Source organism: Bombina bombina, chromosome 1, assembly GCF_027579735.1.
Source record: "Bombina bombina isolate aBomBom1 chromosome 1, aBomBom1.pri, whole genome shotgun sequence".
Classification (NCBI taxonomy): domain Eukaryota; kingdom Metazoa; phylum Chordata; class Amphibia; order Anura; family Bombinatoridae; genus Bombina; species Bombina bombina.
The window spans coordinates 1,343,746,973-1,343,767,521 of NC_069499.1; the positions used below are offsets into that span (position 1 = coordinate 1,343,746,973).

At 42.6% G+C, this 20,549-nt stretch overlaps 1 protein-coding gene across 1 annotated transcript in view; it reads right to left on the reverse strand.

Annotated features, from left to right (window-relative positions):
- Nucleotides 1-20,549, reverse strand: part of POLR2C (RNA polymerase II subunit C) — a 44,415-nt gene that overhangs the window by 4,053 nt on the left and 19,813 nt on the right. The window contains exon 6 of the mRNA XM_053702790.1: nucleotides 10,001-10,052. Within this exon, the coding sequence (XP_053558765.1) occupies nucleotides 10,001-10,052 (52 nt within the window). The remainder of the gene's footprint in view (nucleotides 1-10,000; nucleotides 10,053-20,549) is intronic.

Genomic DNA, 20,549 nt, shown 5'->3' on the forward strand with positions numbered 1-20,549 from the left:
TAAATTCTTTTCTTTCCTGGTATGGAGTCTCCACAAATCCATTCTAATTACTAGTGGGAATTCAACTCCTGGCAACCAGGAGGAGGCAAAGGACACCCCACAAAACTGTTAGGCATCACTCCCACTTCCCATAAACCCCCAGTCATTCAGCCGAAGGAATATGGAAAGAGAAGAGGACACAAAGGTTATAGGAGGTGCCTGAGGTTTAGAAATTACAAAAGACTGTCTAAAAATAAATTAAGGGCTGGTCGTGGACTCTCCATGCCAGGAAATAAAAAAACATCAGGTAAGCATACATTTTGTTTTCTTTCCAATGGCATGGAGAGTCCACAAATCCATTCCAATTACTAGTGGAAACCAATACCCAAGCTAGAGGACACAGAATGGAAGGGAGGGAGAACAAGACAGGTAAACCTAAACAGAAGGCACCACTGCTTGAAGAACTTTCCTCCGAAAAGAAACCTCAGCCGAGGCAAAAAACTCTTATTTATAGAATGTATTATGCAACGAGGACCAAGTGGTCGCCTTGCAGATCTGTTCCACAGAAGCCTCATCTTTAAAGGCCTAGAAAGAAGAGACAGCCCTAGTGGAATGAGCCGTAATACTCTCAGGAGGCTGTTGTCCAGCTGTCTCATAAGCCAACCAAATAACACTTCTCAACCAAAAGGAAAGAGTAGAAGAAGTGGCCTTCTGGCCCTTACGTCCACCAGAGAATACAACAAAAAGAACAGTAGATTGTCGAAAATCTCTAGATGCTTGCAGATAGAACTTCATAACACACACACAACATCTAGGTTATGTAACAGACGTTCCTTATTAGAAAAAGGAACAACAATATACTGATTGATATTGCGGGCCGACACCACCTTAGGAAGAAATCCCAATTTGTTACCTACCACCTTTTCTGCATGAAAAATAAGGTAAATGAGGGTCACACTGCAGAGCCGAAAGCTCTGAGACTCTACAAGCAGAAGAAATATCGAGAAGAAACAAAACCTTCCAGGATAATAATTTAATAACAGAGTGCATAGGCTCAAACGGAGCCTGCTGCAGAACTCTTAAGAACAAGATTAAGGTTCCATGGAGGAGCAACAGACTTAAACACAGGCCTGATTCTGACTAAGGCCCGAACAAAGGATTGAACATCTGGCAAGTCAGCCAGACGTTTATGCAGAAAAACTGACGGATAAACCATTCTCCAGGCCCTTTTGAAGAAAGGACAGAATGCGAGGAACCCTCACCTGACTCCAAGAAAAACCCCTAGATTCACACCAGAAAAAGTATTTACGCCATACTTTATGGTAAATCTTGCGAGTAACTGGTTTACAAGCCTGAATCATTGTATCAATTACCGTCTCCTAAAAACCACGTCTAGACAAGACTAGGCGTTCAATTTCCAAGCAGTCCGCTTCAGAGAATCTAGGTTTGGATTAAGGAAAGGATCCTGAAGTAGAAGGTCCTTCCTCAGAGGAAACTTCCACGACGGAAAGGACACAGAGGCCTGCTCCTGTTTGATATTGGCTATCACCCGAGGAAGGAGGGCAAAATGGAGGAAAACAGGAAGCCTAGACCGAAGTCCCATGGAACCGCCAGAGCGTCTGCTAGAACTGCTTGCGGATGCCTAGATCTGGAACCCTACTTAGGAAGTTTGGCGTTTAGATGAGATGCCATCAGATCCAACTCCGGAACACCCCACCTGGGGGTTATAGAGCTACTTCCAGATGAAGAGCCCTGGATGAAAAGTCTGCCTGCTCAGGTAATAGGCTTCCCAGTTGTCCACCCCTAGGATGTAGATGTCAGAAAGGAGACAATTGCGAGACTCCGCACATTGAAGATGTGAGTCACCACCTTCATAGCTAGGGAGCTCCGAGATCCTCCCTGGTGGTTGATATACACCACCGAAGAAATGTTGTCCGATTGGATCCGAAAAACCTGACCAAACACAGTTGAGGTCAAGCTAACCATTGAAAAATTGTACTAAACTCTAGGATATTTATTAGGAGGGCAGACTCCTCCTGGGCTCTTATGGAACCCCAAACTGCTGCCCAGTCCAAAACGCGAACATCCATGGTCACAATGGTCTTAGGAAGCATGTGCCCTGGGACAGATTGTCCTGAGAGAGCCACCAGGACAGAGAATCTCTTGTCCGGATGTCTGACTATCCTCTCGATCTGAGACCTCTAAAGTTTTGCATCTCTAAAATGAAAAAATGTCCCTGGAAGCTGCTGTGAGACCATTATGCCACAGACAGAGGACTGAAAAGAAAGACAGACACTAAGAAGCTTGGATTTTCAGACCTCCATCAAGAAAATCTACATGGAGATTGAGTCTATGGTCGTCCCCAAAAAACATCCTATTTGCACCAAGAAACTCTTATCCAGATTCCCCTTCCACCAGTTAGAACGGAGAATCGACAACAGAGAATCTGAATGGGATCTTGCTAAAATAAAAGATTGCCTCCGAACCAAGATATCGTCCAGGTATGGAGCCACCACAATTCCTTGAGATCTGGCCACCGCCAGAAGAGCCCCCAGAACCGTGTAAAGATTTTAGGGGCAGTAGCTCGGCCGAAAGGTAGGGCTACGAATTGGAAGTGTTTTCCAAAAAGGCAAAACGCAGGAATTGGAAAAGCTTCCAACGTACCATGAGTACTTGCTGACACAATTCTCAGAAGAGAATTGCAAAGTACTGAATAAAAAAAAAAAAATTGAAAAAGGACAATATGCGATAGTCCTAGGCACAACAGCTTCTCGTATGGAAGATATCATGGAATCCTATCTAAAATAGAGAAAAAAAAATCAGTAAAGTCCTATATCGCTAAAAAAGAAAAACAGAAGACCTAGGACCATACAAGATGTCACGGGCATAAGAATAAAATCTCCTCAACAAGAGAAAGTTGAAATCATCATCGTAGAGCCCTAAGGTGATCCCAAGAACTATCTAGATAGAGATATATATATATATATATACACACACACACACACAGTATCTCACAGAAGTGAGTACACCCCTCACATATTTGTAAATATTTTATTATATATTTTCATGTGACAACACTGAAGAAATTACACTTTGCTACAATGTAAAGTAGTGAGTGTATAACAGTGTCAATTTGAGGTACCCTCCAAATAACTCAACACACAGCCATTAATGTCTAAACCGTTGGCAACACTTGTCTTTGTACTCCTCACCTGATTACCACCATCTGAACCAAATAAATTTATCTTGATCTCATCGGACCACAGAACATGGTTCCAGTAATCTATGTCCTTAGTCTGCTTGTCTTTAGTAAACTGTTTGTGGGCTTTCTTGTGCACCATCTTTAGAAGAGGCTTCCTTCTGGGACAACAGCCATGCAGACCAATTTGACGCAGTGTGCGGCGTAGGGTCTGAGCATTAACAGACTGACCCCCCCACCCCTTCAACCTCTGCACCAATGCTGGCAGCACTAATATGTCTATTTCCCCAAAGACAACCTCTGGATATGACACTAAGCATGTGCACTCAACTTCTTTGGTCGACTATGGCGAGGCCTGCTCTGAGTGAGTGGAACCTGTCCGGTGAAACAGCTATGTGGTCTTGCCCACCGTGCTGGAGCTCAGTTTCAGGGTCTTGGCAATCTTCTTAAAGCCTAGGCCATCTTTATGTAGAGCAACAATTTTTTTTTGAAGATCCTCAGTGTTCTTTGCCATGAGGTGCCATGTTGAACTTCCAGTGACCAGTATGAGAGTGTGAGAGCGATAACACCAAATTTAACACACCTGTTCCCCATTCACACCTGAGACCTTTTAACACTAACGAGTCACATGACACCAGGGAGGGAAAATGACTAATTGGCCCCAATTTGGACATTTCCACTTAGGGGTGTACTTATTTTTGTTGCCAACAGTTTAGACATTAATAGCTGTGTGTTGAGTTATTTTGATGGGACAGCAAATGTACACTGTTATACAGGCTGTCATTTCTTCAGTGTTGTCACATGAAAAGATATAATAAAATATTTACAAAAATGTGAGGGGTGTACTCACATTTGTGAGATACTGTGTGTATATACATATACACACACACACTATATATATATATATATATATATATATATATATATATATATCTATCAATTAAAATTATGGGGAGGCGAAAAGTGAGTTTAAAATCCTCCACTAAATACAAAATATAGAGAAAATAACTCATTGTGTAAACCATTTACAAATCTAAACAAGTCAGAAGACTTGCTTTAAACTCAGAAACTCTCTGACCACACTGTTTCCAATGCAGCAAAGGAATCTGGGTAAGATTTGTAAATGGTTTACACAATGAGTTATTTTCTCTATATTTTGTATTTAGTGGAGGATTTTAAACTCACTTTTCCCCTCCCCATAATTTTAATTGTTGTTGAATTTCCCCCAGAAATGAACTTTTCCAAGCAGTGATTTAACCTACTCCCAGCTGATGAGTGGCAATAACCACGAAACAGCTGTCCTGGGATTGGTCTAAATCACTGTACTAACCCTAGCTAAGCATTAAAGCTGTGTAATGCAGCAGTGCTATGGCATAAAGGGAAGTCTGTCTTAAAAAGCAGGCTAAAAGTAAAAAGGTGAGTCATTGTGAACCTCATTTTCATTTCTTACCCAGATTCCTTTGCTGCATTGGAAACAGTGTGGTCAAAGAGTTTCTGAGTTTAAAGCAAGTCTTCTGACTTGTTTAGATTTGTAAATGGTTTACACAATGAGTTATTTTCTCTCTCTCTCTCTCTCTCTCTACACACATATATATACATATACACACACACAGTGGATATAAAAAGTCTACACACCCCTGTTAAAATGTCAGGTTTCTGTGATGTAAAAAAATTAGACAAATAAATCAATTCATAACTTTTTCCACCTTTAATGTGACCTATAAACTGTACAAATCATCTGAAAAACAAACTGAAATCTTTTAGGTAGAGGGAAGAAAAAATGTAAAAATAATAAATATGGTTGCATAAGTGTGCACACCCTTAAACGAATACTTTGTTGAAGCACCTTTTGATTTTATTACAGCACTCAGTCTTTTTGGGTATGAGTCTATCAGCATGGCACATTTTGACTTGGCAAGATTTGCCCACTCTTTGCAAAAACACTCCAAATCTGTCAGATTGCGAGGGCATCTCCTGTGCACAGCCCTCTTTAGATCACCCCACAGATTTTCAATCGGATTCAGGTCTGGGCTCTGGCTGGGCCATTCCAAAACTTTAATCTTCTTCTGGTGAAGCCATTCCTTTGTTGATTTGGATGTATGCTTTGGGTCGTTGTCATGCTGAAAGATGAAGTTCCTCTTCATGTTCAGCTTTCTAGCAGAAGCCTGAAAGTTTTGTGCCAATATTGACTGGTATTTGGAACTGTTCATAATTCCTTCTAGCTTAACTAAGGCCTCAGTTCCAGCTGAAGAAAAACAGCCCCAAAGCATGATGCTGACACCACCATGCTTCACTGTGGGTATGGTGTTCTTTTGGTGATGTGCAGTGTTTTTGCGCCAAACATATCTTTTGGAATTATGGCCAAAAAGTTCAACCTTGGTTTCATCATACCATAACACCTTTTCCCACATGCTTTTGGGAGACTTCAGATGTGTTTTTGCAAAACGTAGCCTGGCTTGGATGTTTTTGTTCATAAGAAAAAGGCTTTCGTCTTGCCACTCTACTCCATAGCCCAGACATATGAAGAATACGTGAGATTGTTGTCACATGTACCACACAGCCAGTACTTGCCAGATATTCCTGCAGCTCCTTTAATGTTGCTGTAGGCCTCTTGGTAGCCTCCCAGATCAGTTTTCTTCTCGTCTTTTCATCAATTTTGGAGGAACGTCCAGTTCTTGGTAATGTCACTGTTGTGCCATATTTTCTCCACTTGATGACTGTCTTCACTGTGTTCCATGGTATATCTAATGCCTTGGAAATTATTTTGTACCCTTCTCCTGACTGATACCTTTTAACAATGAGATTCCTCTGATGCTTTGAAAGCTCTCTGTGGACCATGGCTTTTGCTGTGGGATGCGACTAAGAAAATTTCAAGAAAGACCAACTGAACTTTATTTGGGGTTAATCAGAGGCACTTTAAATGATGGCAGGTGTATGCTGACTTCTATTTAACATGATTTTGAATGTGATTGCTTAATTCTGAACACAGCTACATCCCCCGTTAAGTGTGCACACTTATGCAACCACATTATTTTAGTTTTTTTTTTTTCTTCCCTCCATCTAAAAGATTTCAGTTTGTTTTTCAATTGAGTTGTACAGTTTATAGGTCAAATTAAAGGTGGAAAAAGTTCTGAAATGATTTCTTTGTCTCATTTATATATATATATATATATATATATATATATATATATATATATATATATATATATATATATATATTTATATTTGGAAATGAAGGGCACTCTCAGGCATTTTTTAGAGAAACACAAAAAATGCCTGAGAGTTCCCTTCACTTCCAAATAATGCTATATATGACTTTTTGAGGATTGCACCCAGGTGGTCGAAACAACACCTTGGATGGAGTGCTGGGACACCTGCTAGAGAGATATATATATATATATATATATATATATATATATATATATATATATATATATATATATATATATATATATATATATATATATAAAAAGATTATAAAATTGTGTCCATATGGACAAAGAATAAATAACATAAAAATAAACCTATCAGTGACGAAAGAGAACTGAAAATATATATATGTCAGAATCTGCATTTATATAAATATTTAATACTGTAGTCATGCACAGATTTCAAGCATTTGGGATGATAGGTTTATAACCCTGAACTGCTGGGCTATTTTTGAGAGCCAGAGCAGTACAAGGCATGCGCCAATGTACGTCAGTGCGGCATGCTCTTACCAGCATGATAGCAGATCTAGCTATGAAACAGCATATCCTATCCAGAAAATTCCTCATACAGAACCCTAGTGATGGTCATGGTAGCTGTAAACCTCTATTACTGTATATAGAAAGCAGTAAAATAAAATGTTACAGCAAAATATCATGAAACGCCACCAGGTGGCGGTCCACAATAAATTACAGCAAAGAAATTTTGAAGCATACAAAAAATAAAAAAAATGTTTTGTATAAGGGACTGCCAAACATCCTTGACTATCAAAAAGCTCTCTGAGTTACTAAGAGCTAACTGGATATGGCGTGGAAATGCATCACATTATTCTATATTAAAGTAGAAATAGCTAGAATGCGGGTAACTTTCTGTGCAGCTCTGGATGTTTAGCAATATACAGTCTATCTCCAAGGAGCGTAGTGGCACGCATCAAACAGGAGGGGGCCCCAGCCATTCTGATTGCTCCTATGTGGCCACGAAGGACGTGGTTTGCGGATCTGGTGGGGATGTCATCCTCTCCACCATGGAGGTTACCCTGTCGCAGGGATCTGCTGTCACAGGGCCCCTTTCAACATCGAAATCTAGATTCTCTGAGGATGCCTGTGTGGAGATTGAACGCCTAGTCTTAGCCAAGAGAGGCTTTTCAGAAAGTGTGATTGATACTCTAATTCTGGCAAGGAAGCCAGTCACTCGTCGCATCTACCATAAGGTGTGGAGGACTTACTTGTCCTGGAGTGAGGAGCATGGATATCCTTGGCAAAAGGTGAAGGTATCCAGTATTCTGTCCTTTCTCCAAGATGGTTTGGAGAAGGGTCTTGCCGCTAGTTCCTTAAAGGGACAGATTTCGGCATTATCAGTTTAGTTGCATAGGAGACACGCTAAGCTCCCTGATATTCAATCTTTTGTTCAGGCTCTGTCTAGAATCAGGCCTGTCGTTAGATAGTCGGCTCCCCCTTGGAGCTTAAACTTAGTACTTAAGGTTTTGCAGAGGGTTCCGTTTGAACCTATGCATTCCATAGACATTAAGATTCTGTCCTGAAAGGCTCTCTTCCTGTTGGATATTGCATCGGCACGCAGAGTATCTGAACTAGCTGCCTAGCAATGTGATCCTCCTTATCTGGCGTTTCATGCGGATAAGGCTGTACTTCGCACTGGGTTGGGGTTTCTCCCCAAGCTGGTGTCCAACCGTAACATCAACCAGGAAATAATAGTTCCTTCTTTGTGTCCTAACCCTTCTTCTTCAAAGGAGAGGCTACTTCATAACCTGGATGTGGTTCGGGCCTTGAAATTATATCTTCAGGCTATAAAGGATTTCAGGCAGTCTACATCTCTTTTTGTGGTGTATTCTGGGAAGCGCAAGGGGCAAAGGGCCTCTGCTACTTCTTTGCCTTTTTGGTTGAGGAGCTTGATTCGCTTGGCTTATGAGACAGCGGGACAGAAGCCTCCTCAGAGGATCACGGCTCATTCGACTAGAGCTGTGGCTTCGTCTTGGGCCTTCAAGAATGAGGCCTCTATGGAGCAAATTTGTAAGGTGGCTACCAGGTCCTCCTTGCACAATTTTACAACGTTTTACAAATTTGATGTTTTTGCTTCTGCGGAAGCTGTTTTTGGGAGAAAGGTTTTGCAGTCTGTGGTGTCCTCAGATTAGGGTCCACCTTTTACCCTCCCGGTTTCATTCAGTGTCCTCTTGAGCTTGGGTATTTGTTCCTACAAGTAATAAATGAAGCCGTGGACTCTCCTGCCCTCGACGGAAATGAAATTATCAGGCAAGCATAATTTATGTTATTGTCACCTTAACCATATAAAAAAAGTACTCTCATCCCTCACAGTTACTTAAGGCAGATACGGGCATATAGATTGATATAAAAGCCCTATCTTAAATAAAACGGGCCACCCTGCTATGGAGAAACAACAACAAACTGCTCACGGCCCTAATATCCTAAAACAAGGATAAATAAACGTCCCAGACCCATAACAAGGGACTTAGGTGCCACCCGGTCACCCATTCACCAATCAGTCCTTTATATTTCTCAAGGGAATTTTTTATTAAGGACTTACCCTCCAGGGTCTCTGCTGTGGAGCAGATACAGCATCTCCAGGTTTAGCCAGCTTCATCACTCATCTGACAGGGACCTGGGAAGAAAAGAAAAACAGAGTAACCAACCCTGGTTTTCTATATAGGGGTAGCATAAATGTTGGAAGGTAAGCAAGGACTACCTTCCCGTCTTCCAACTGCTAAAAGCCACCATTGCTCTTACTAAAGAGGATTACATGGAAACAGCATAGCCCCAATCCTTGCTTGAAGGGAAAAATACCCATAAAAAGATTAATATCTTCAGACACCATCTTTGCAAATCCGTCCTGATGTACAAGGCAAAGAATGACTGAGGGTTTATGGGAAGTGGAAGTGATACTTAAAGGGACAGTTTACTCAAAAATTTTCTCCCCTTTAATTTGTTCCCAATGATCCACTTTACCTGCTGGAGTGTATTAAATTGTTTACAAGTAGCTCCTTTACCCTTATATTGGCATTTGAAATTGTTGATTTAGCATGTGGTATCCCCACCTATTCTGAAAGTTTGTGGCCGCGCGTACCAGCTATAGATAAGCTTTGTAAACACAGCCAGCAGAAGAAATTACACTCCCAGTCGGATATAGCAGAGATAAGGTAATAAAATGTTGATTTTCCATTGTTCTCTCAAAGTACTGGTGATTGTTTTAAGGACAGATATAAGATAAAGAAGCAGGTATATTTGCACAATGTGATACAGTAATGAGATCGGATTATACCTACAAGTTCAACCCATTTTATTAGGTTGTGGCTTCAAAACACAAAATCAGAGCTTTAATATACACAAATAAACCTTAAAAAGCTAATTTTCATACATTGTTTACTCTGCAGTTGATAAAAAAAGCAATTGTAAACACATTAAGGGAAAAACTATTTTACAGTAAACTGTCCCTTTAACAGCTTTGCTGGGGTGTTCTTTGCCTCCTACTGGTGGCCAGGAGTTGAATTCCCACTAGTAATTAGAATGGATTTGTGGACTCTCCATGCCATTGGAAAGAAAAAGTATCTATTAGCAATCTTTTTCACTTACTGCCCAAACTCACCATCTTGTTCCACATAGTCATTTGGGTCATTGTCTCTACTCCGTGATGTGACCTAAAGAAGATTCACAAAGACTGTTAAAATGTTATAACCTACACCATCATATATACAAAGTAATGCAATGATGCTGCATATAATGGATGCACAAATTATTCCTTTTTTTTTTTCTTCATACTGTAGTTTCCATCAATGTATTGTGTTCTCCCCAGGACCTATTTAGCATGCAGCTAAAGTTAATATTAAGCTAAAATATTTTTTTTTTTCAAAGCAATTGGTGCTTTGAAAATCTTAAACAATATTGACACATAACAGAAAATATGTTAATATTGCAAAGGATTACACTGCCCTCACACAGCTACTTCATAATGTCTCCTAGATGGCAATTTGTTTGTGGAGAACTTGGATTTATTATTATTGATGTTTAGGGTCTGTTTACTGTATCCACCACAAGAGACCGTTCATAAGAGAACTTTGCAAATCAAAGCTCATTCAGCTCAAGTATTTGCCAAGGGAGAACCTGAAATGTAACAGCAGGGAAATCCAGTGTCTTCATAAGAGCTCAAAGCAGAATTATACTTCTACATACATTTGAGATAAAACAAATTATGCTTACCAGATAATTGAATTTCCTTCTGTATAAGGAGAGTCCACGGCATCATTCCTTACTGTTGGGAAATACTGAACCTAGCCACCCGGAGGAGGCAAAGACACCCTAGCCAAAGGCTTAAATACCTCCCCCACTTTCCCCATCCCCCAGTCATTCTGTTGAGGGAATAAGGAACAGTAGGAGAAATATCAGGGTATAAATGGTGCCAGAAGAAAAATATAATTTAGAGGGTCGCCCATCAGAGAACACGGGCGGGGGCCGTGGACTATCCTTATACAGAAGGAAATGAAATTATCTAATAAGCATAATTTATGTTTTCCTTCTTAATATAAAGGAGAGTCCACAGCATCATTCCTTACTTTAGGGAAACTTATACCTAAGCTCTAGAGGACACTGAATAACGGGAGGGACAAAAAGAGAGGCGGACCCTAATCTGAGGGCACCACAGCCTGCAAAACTTCTCTCCCGAAAGCTGCTTCATCCGAAGCAAAAACATCAAACTTGTAGAATTTAGAAAAAAGTATGTAAGGAGGACCAGGTAGCCACCTTACAAATCTGATCCATAGAGGCCTTGTTCTTAAAGGCCCAAGAGGAAGCCACTGCTCTAGTAGGATGAGCCGTAATCCTCTGAGGAGGTTTATGTCCCGCTGTCTCATAGGCAAAACAGATAACACTCCTTAACCAAAAAGATAAGGAAGTCGAAGAGACCTTCTGACCCTTACGCTTTCCAGAATAGACAACAAACAAGGAAGAAGTTTGTTTAAAATCCTTAGTAGCCTGAAGATAGAACTTCAAGGCGCGAACCACCTCCAAATTATGAAGCAAACTGTCCTTCGAAGGAGGAGGATTGGGACACAAGGAAGGAACCACAATCTCTTGATTTATGTTGCGGCCTGACACGACCTTAGGAAGAAAACCTAACTTAGTACGTAGGACAGCCATCAGAATGGAACACCAGATAAGGAGGCTCACATTGCAAGGCAGCAATTTCAGATACTCTGCGCGCAGAAGCAATAGCCAGAAGAAAAGGAACCTTCCAAGCTCAAACACGGAACCCGTTGCAACACATTAAGAACAAGATTTAGACTCCAAGGAGGAGCCTTAGATCTAAACACAGGTTTGATCCTAGTCATAGCCTTAACAAAGGACTGTACATCTGGAAGCTCCGAGAGCCTCTTGTGCAGTAAAACAGACAGGGACGAAATCTGTCCCCTCAGGGAACCAGCAGAAAGGCCCTTTTCCAGTCCATCCTGGAGAAACGACAGGATCCTGGCAACCTTGACTTTATGACAGGAAAATCCACGCTCTTCACACCAGAATAAGTAGGTTCTCCACACCTTATGATAGATGCGATGAGTAACCGGCTTACGAGCTTGAATGAGAGTATCAATAACTCTCTCAGAAAAACCTCTCTTAGCTAGAACTAAGCGTTCAATCTCCACACAGTCAGCCTCAGAGAATCTAGATTTTTATGAACAAAATGACCTTGTTCCAGCAGATCCCTGCAACAAGGTAACTTCCATGGAGGAGATGGATGATATCCCCACCAGATGCGCGAACCACATCTTTCGCGGCCACGATGGAGCAATCAGTATCAATGATGCCCGCTCCTGCTTGATGCGAGCCACAACACGAGGAAGGAGTGGTAACGGCAGGAAAAGGTAAATTAGACTGAACCTCCAAGGCACTGCTAATGCATCCATTAGCTCCGCCTGAGGATCCCTGGAACTCAACCCATATCTGGGTAGCTTGGTATTGAGACCAGACGCCATGAGATCTATCTCCGGCGTCCCCCACCTGTTGCATATCTCTGCAAACACTTTGGGATGGAGAGACCATTCCCCCGGATGATTGTCTGCTGAAAAAATCCGCTTCCCAGTTGTCCACACCCGGAATGTGAATCGCTGACAGCAAACAGCTGTGGGCCTCCGCCCACTCCAAAAGCCGATACACTTCCCTCATTGCTAGGGAGCTTCTGGTTCCACCCTGGTGGTTGATGTAAGCCACTGAGGCTATATTGTCTAATTGGAATCTGATAAATTGGGACGAACCCAGAAGGGGCCAAGCCTTCAGAAGCATTGAGGATTGCCCAAAGTTCCAGAATGTTGATCGGGAGGGAGCGTTCCTCCTGAGTCCACAGGCCCTGTGCCTTCCTGGCACACCAAACAGCTCCCCATCCGGATAGACTTGCGTCCGTAGTCACAATCTCCCAGGATGGTCTTAAGAAGGATGTCCCTCGGGACAGATGATCTGGACAGAGCCACCAAGAGAGCAATTCTCTCGACTGGTTGTCCAGAGAAATCTGTTGAGACAGATCCGAATGATCACCGTTCCACTGCCTCAGCATACACAGTTGCAACAGTCTGAGACGGAACCTAGCAAAGGGAATGATGTCCATGCTGGACACCATGAGACCAATCACCTCCATAAACTGAGCCACAGAGGGCCTTAAGGAGGTCCAGAGAGCAAGACATGCGAAGCTAGCTTGCAACGTCTCTGGTCTGTTAGAAATATCCTCATGGATATGGAGTCTATTATAGTTCCCTCCTTCTTTGGGACCACGAAAAGGTTTGAATAGTACCCCAAAACCTCTTTCTGCGATAGGTACCGGGACAATGACCCCTAAGGAGCACAAATCCCGCAACGCACCCCAGTAAGGCCTCCCTCTTTTCTGGCCTGGAAGACAGGTTTGAGAGGAGACATCTGCCCTTGGGTGGATGAGACTTGAAACCTATCTTGTATCCCTGAGCCATTACATCCAGGACCCATGGAACCTGCACGTCCCTAAACCAAACGTCTGAAAAGAGCGACAGTCTGCCCCCTACACGATCCAGCGCCAGATCAGGGGCCGCCTCTTCATGCCGATTTAGTCTCGGCGGGCTTCTTGCTATGCTTGGATTTATTCCAGGACTGAGCTGGCTTCCAAGTGCTCTTGGTTTGCTCAGGCTGTTGTCGGGATTTATCTGAACGAAAATTAGAAACTCGTCCCTTTTTTTATTTTGCGGTAGGAAGGCACCCTTGCCCCCTGTAACCATGGAGATAATGGAGTCCAGGCCTGGATCAAATAAAATCTTTCCCTTAAAGGGAAGGGAAAGACATCTGGACTTAGAAGTCATATCCACAGATCAGGACTTCAGCCAGAGCGCCTGATGGGCCTGAACCTGAAAAAACAGAAGCCTTAGCATTTAGGCGAATAATCTGCATGTTTGCATCACAGATAAAAGAATTAGCAATTCTCAAGGCTTTAATTCTTTCTTGGATAACGTTGAGGGGACCCTCCACCTCGATCAATTCCAATAAGGAGTTGCACCAGTAGGTAGCTGCTCCAGTAACCGCGGCAACGGCTGCTGCTGGTTAAAATAAATATCCTGTATGTTTAAACATCTTTCTTAGAAGAGTTTCCATCTTCTTATCCATTGGCTCTCTGAATGACGAGCTTTCCTCAAGCGGGATAGTAGTACGCTTGGTAAGTGTGTAGATAGCGCCATCCACCTTAGGGACGGAACCCCACAACTCCAATTACCAGTCCAGGACCGGGAATACATTTTTAAAGGAAGACTAAGGGGAAAAGCAAGATCCAATTCTGTCCCATTCGTTCTTAATAATGTTCGCCATCTTTACAGGCACAGGAAAAGTTAAAGGCACTACGCTGTCCCCGTAAACTCTGTCTAATTTAGGAATCAAAGGTTCATCAGGCAGCTTGGCGTCTGGAACCTCTAATGTAGACAGGACTTCCTTTAGAAGAAAATGTAAGTTTTCAATCTTAAATCTAAAGGCTGGTTCCTCTGCAGCAGGAGGCTTAGAGGCAGCAGACTCCGTCCCAGAAAGTTCACCCTCTGAAGCCTCAGAGTGCGACTCATCCTCGGATAATAGAGACAGAGCAGATAAATCCAGTAAATTACATGATGACCCTCGGACAGGAGAGCTATGTTTAACCTTTTACTTGTGCTTAGCAGGGCAAGGTAAAGCACTGAGGTCCTCAGACACCGCCGTTTTTAACTGCGCTGTAAAATCTGATGGTAAAAAGGCCCCCTCCAGATGGAGGATTAAGCGTGCTACGGGAAGCTGCGTGTGTAGAAGGAGATGAATGTTGGGTATGCACCTCACGGGATGGCAGGTCTTCAGAGGTGGATGGCTCAGTGGTACTAAAAGGGTTAACCTTCTTTGACCGTATAACATTGTCAAGGCATGTGGAACATAGTTGAGAGGGCAGGCATACCAAGGCCTCCTCACAATATAAACAGGTATTACTATTCAATTAGATTAGGGAAGTACCCTCTAATATCTCAGAATCCTCCATAGCTTAAGCCAATGACAGCAGGACACAGAAAATAAACAAACAATCTTTAGTTCTCAAAATAACGGTACCTTTATACTCCCAATGGCTGGGGCACTCACCACCTCCTAGACCCAGACAATGCAGTAAAATAGCGTCTTCTCTGACAACCAGCTCGGTCAGGAAAGAACAAATGAAAGCGAGACCAGTCCCGGTCACATGGTGCACAAGGCAGGACTGCCCCTGTTATGAGAAAAAGCGCGCCAAGCTACAAGCTGTGCAGCACTCGAAGTGAAAGTAAAAACCTGTGCGTTCCAGCCACATAACAAACAGCCTATAAGCCCAATAAAATCTCACACATACAGCAGCATAAATCAAATCATCACATTTGATTAATCCCCACTGTTCAATAATCCCCCTCAGAAGATATAAACCCATGATTCAATTAAGATAAAAAGGAGCCACACTGTGACCCTGTCTTCTAGCGTTAAAAAATGTAAACGATTTTACCAGAATCCATGCTGTGGAACAGAAACACAGCCTCACAAGTGTGACAGTCTTGTAGCATCGCTCCTGATATGGACTTGAGTGAGAAAACAAGCAGGCAGTGAAATTCGTCAACACTGATTGCTTAGGAGCTGTTAGCAGACAGCCTGGATGGGTTTGCAGAAAGATTCTCCCTGCATTTCCAAACTAACTTTCGTCAATGCTCTCACTGAGAGGCTGACAAGACTACTTAAAACTCCAGTCCCATATCGAAGGGCAGATACCCTTCCTAAGGAACTACTCCGAAATCTGACACTTCTCTGCCATCCTCCTATGATGAAAGGCAAAGAATGACTGGGGGATGGGGAAGTGGGAGAGCTATTTAAGCCTTTGGCTGGGGTGTCTTTGCCTCCTCCTGGTGGCCAGGTTCAGTATTTCCCAACAGTTAGGAATGATGCCGTTGACTCTACTTATATTAGGAAGGAAATAACATTTAAGCAAGACATATTATATTGCCTATGCTTGTACACGTCTGTAAAACTATAGTTTCTCAACACAAAAACATACACTGTATTCTCCAAGAAAGAACAGAAATTAGCCAGATGTAGAGATTAGAAAGCTTGTAAAACAGTTGTATCTGTCAGCAGCATAGACATGAACTGACAACTGGCAAAGAGAAGTAAAAAAAAAAGTAATGTTGGACAAAATCTTCAGTATAATGTCCTACAGAGAAGCAGCTTAAATGGCTTGAAATTGCAGTGAAAGGGTCAATGATTCCAGCACAAAATATACAATTAAGGAAGTTGACAGCAAAATTTGGCCTCAGGTTAGACATTTCTTTCCAATGGCATGGAGAGTCCACAAATTCATTCATTACAGTTGGTAATTCAGTGCCTGGCCACCAGGAGGCAAAGACAACCCAGCAAAAGCTTAAGTATCCCTCCCACTTCCCATACTCCCCAGTCATTCTTTGCCTCTGTAACTAGAAGGTGGGGAAGAAAGTGCTCTGAAGATTTCTGGAAGTCCTTTAACGAGTAGTTTCCCCACAAGACAGGACTGGGGTTCACAGAGTAGTCATGTAAATCTCTTACTCCGAGTATTGGTGAAAGCTAGCTGCTGGATATCGCAGGGAACCTCTGTCCTCCTTCCAGCACTTGATGCTAAACACCCCCACCGGCAACCAGTGTTAGCTTACACTGCTTTCCTTTCTACCTCAGGTCCCCGTCAGCTGGATTTTGGACTCTGTCAGACCTGGAAGGCTGTGTCTACATCACAGCAATAGAACCCCCAAGGTAAGTCCCATCTTTCTCTCTTTACTGGGAGATTTCTTCTGGGACAGGATGGATGGGTGACCCAGTGGGCACCGTTAACCTCTCAAGGGGTAATTAAAGGATCATGGGGTCCCCGTGGTGGGATTTAGATCTAAGAGGGCAACTGAGTGAGTGTTTCCTGGGGATTATTGTTTAGCGGACCATGCAGACAGCGTCTTCCCTTCAGGGAACTATTTTTTATTACCATGCCGCCTTTTTCCCTAAAAGTGCCTGGGCTCTCAGCCTTTATTAGGAGAGTATGTGCACTGACTGTGTTGGTCTACATTTAGATAATGGGGGCCCTGTCTCCACGTCGACAGTTTTCAGGTTAAATGAGATAGTGGCAGTATAGTATTCTTGCACGCTGCTGGTTGCGTTTTCGGCTAGTATGAGTGACTTACAGCGCTCATCTGTACTAAAGAGCCAGACTGTTAATACAGTCTTTTTAGCACTTTTTAGGGGAGAGCGACTTTCTGTAATGGTGGAAGTACTATCCCTAAGTCAGCGATTTCCGCAGCTTGAGCTCACGTCTCTTTCCTTCATGAGGGAAGGCAGGAGGGTCCAAGACCCACTGTCAGTGCGGAACAGAATGAAGCCAGGAATTTGTTTAAAGCAGTGCTCATCTATGGACCCATGTGATCTATGGATCACGGAGCTCCGAAATCCCTCTCTAATAATTATTCTAAGCTGTTTTCACATGAAGAAGTGCCGCTTCACTGTAGGTTTTGGTAGCCGGACTCACAGCCTGTGTGAGTCCGGCTACCAAAACCTTGTGTCTAATCCTTGTATCTAATCCTACGGATTACGGAATTCCTTACGGCAGGGGGGGGGGTGTTAAAGATCTCCTTCCCGCTGCAGGCCAGGGTTTTTTGGCTCGCTTGAGTAAAATCTACTTTCTATGACCGAGTGTGCCTTTTTAGCATAGTTTGTTTTAGACCCAATGCTCCCAAATTGAAAGAATCCAGTATTTTTTCCTTTATTTCTAAGAGTTTCTCAAAGCTTATTGTTACTGCTTTATACATCTAAATAGGACCATTTCTCGGTCAGCTCTGAGTACTGTATGAGAGCAGTAATATGTATTATAGTTTGACTATCACTACCAATTCTGCATAAGCATGATAGAGCAAAATTATGGGCAATACCCCTAGTCTTTGTGGCTACAAGCATATATAATTTACATTTTGATGCATCCCAGCCCATCCTATAAACGTGCTCCAAATACTGCAGGTTCAAAAGAGAGAAAAAGATTTTGTTTGCTATCTCATATTTCATAAGAGTGTTTTCAGTGTTTTTCACCGATTCAGACTGTTATACTTGTTTATAATTTTTCTGTTTCTCAAGTAATTTCCCTGGTGTTTACCGCCATCTGGTGGCGGTTAAGAGTTACATGCCTTATTTCCATGCTGCGTCAGAATTTTCATTATGTTATCTCTATGAAGAGTATTCTCTATGATGGTACAATAACCTGAGATTTCATCATTTTATTCCCTCAAGGGACATTATTTCCTAAAACATAAATAAAGACACCTAGTGCAGGTTGTACATATTTATTCCTGAGGATGGAACCGTCAAAGCAGTAGATCTTGTTACTCTCTTTTCTTTAGGTTATACTACTGGTACGTTCCTATCATGTTTGATGGGTGCCCCCTCTGTTGGGATCTCTCTCTAAAATTGCTTATCCATATAGGAAGGTGCCAGTCAGGCCTATTGTTCTTTACTACAAAAAATATTTGGGTTTATAGCTGTTCCTTTCGCAAGATCAAGAATTGTCTTCAAGAACGAGCAAGATGCAGTAAAACCAGGAGTCCCAGGTTCAAGCCTGGGCAGGGGCATGACAATATCCTTGATTGTAATCCTCCAGAAGGTCTGTATCCGTCCCTGGTCCCCAACACCAAAGTGTTTTTTCTGGGTAAAATCGTAGATTTTACTTGAGGATCTTCCTGGAGGCTCTAGGGCGAGCCACTCTCTGCTTAGCTTGCCTTACACTTCAGTCTCTGCAGACCCATCTGTGGCACAATGCATTGTTGTATTGAGTCTCATGGTGGCTACCATGGACATTATCCTTTTGTTCTTTTTCTTCTGTGTCCTCTACACTATGTATACTTGGACAATGGTAAGGAGATCATTCTGACCTCTCCCTACAGTTGGTCTTGGATATGCATAAGAGAGTTCTCTACTGGTGGCTCTGTCAGGATCTCCTATTTCAAGGCACGTGCCTTTGACACCATCGTGGGAGAAAGTGTCTATGGATGCCAGACTTTTGGACTGGGTTGCAGTCTGGGGTTACCTGAGGGTGTAGGGTATCTATGGGGGAAGTTTCTCTCTATCCATCAACAATGCTCTATTGTGGCTTAGTGGTTAGCACACTGGGCTTGCAAGCAGAAGTCCAGGTTTCAAATCCACCTCCAGGTGCTGGTTGTTTATCTGGAACGAGAACTATCTTCTTTGCTCTGACGACATGGTCTCAGCTTCTGTCTCATCAGACTCCAATCAGACAACTTAAAAATGTGTGGTTTCTCTCAAATCATCTGGAAGGATTTCAATCTGCCCAGATACGGGTCGAGATGGAGGGACCTCTAGCAGTGTAGGTAGACGCATTAGTTTCTTGAAGGTTCTATATTATTCATCTGTTGCCTCCGTTTGCTCTACTTCCAGGGTCATAGCCCGCATTAATCATGAGCAGGCTTCAGTGGTGCTAATTGCTCCCACTTGGCCTTGCAGGATTTGGTTCTCAGACTTTGTGAAGTTGTCATCCTCTCTTCAGGGAGGTCGCCATAGAGAGCGGACTTTCTTCTTCTAGGTCCATTCATTTTTTTTTAAAAAAATCTAGCTTCTCCGAGTTTGGCTGCATGGTGTTTGAACGTCTTTTCTTTCTAAAAGAGATTTTTCTGACAAAGTCATTGATACTCTGATACAGGCTTGTTAACCAGTGTCTAGTCGGATGCATTGCCATGCATGGCGCGCCTTCCTGACCTGTGCAAGGTTCCCGGTTTCCCTTGGCTCAAGGTGGGAGCTCCCTGGATTCTGTTGTTTCTCCAAGAGAGACTGGAGAAAGGTTCGTCTGCTAGTCCTCTCAAGGGTCAAATCTCTGCCCTTTTTGTCTTGCATTCTGTTGCTATTAAACTTTCATCTTGGAAAGTTCTGTTTTTGTTGGCTATTTTTAAGTTTCAGAATATCCCCCTTATCTATGCGGATAAGCCTGTTCTACATATTAAGTTGGATATATATATATATATATATATATATATATATATATATATATATATATATATATATATATATATATATATATATATATATATATATATCTATATCTCAATACACACTCTGCAGCAGATTCAGTTAGAGAGGTGAGTAAAATGGCAGCCAGCCGCAAATAGCAAACAAAGCAGGATAAAACCCTCACAGTACCCTCCCCTCAACTACCGCTCCCCCGCGAGAGGAAAAAAAAAAAACAACAAAAAAACACAACTTATTGGGGAAACGGAAATGGAGGGCATGGAGGAGGGCGGGAGTATGAACATCAGAGGAGGGGACCCATGAACCCTCCTCCGGTCCTTAACCCCACCAGTGAACCAAATACTGTACGCGGCCCCTGGACATACAAGAGTCAATAATGCTGCTGACCTCATTCTTCATAGTTGTCAACAGAGATAGGATGGGGACGAGGCAACAGTGGTAAACCGATTACAAACCAATAATTTCAAGAGGGAGACATGAAAAACATTGGAGATGCGCATTGCAGGAGGAAGGTCAAGAACGTAGGCAACAGGATTGACCCGTCGGAGTATTCGAAAAGGACCAACTCATTGGAAGGCACACAAAGGTTCAAGTTGTGGGAGGACAGCCAAACCCTCTCACCAACCAAGTAG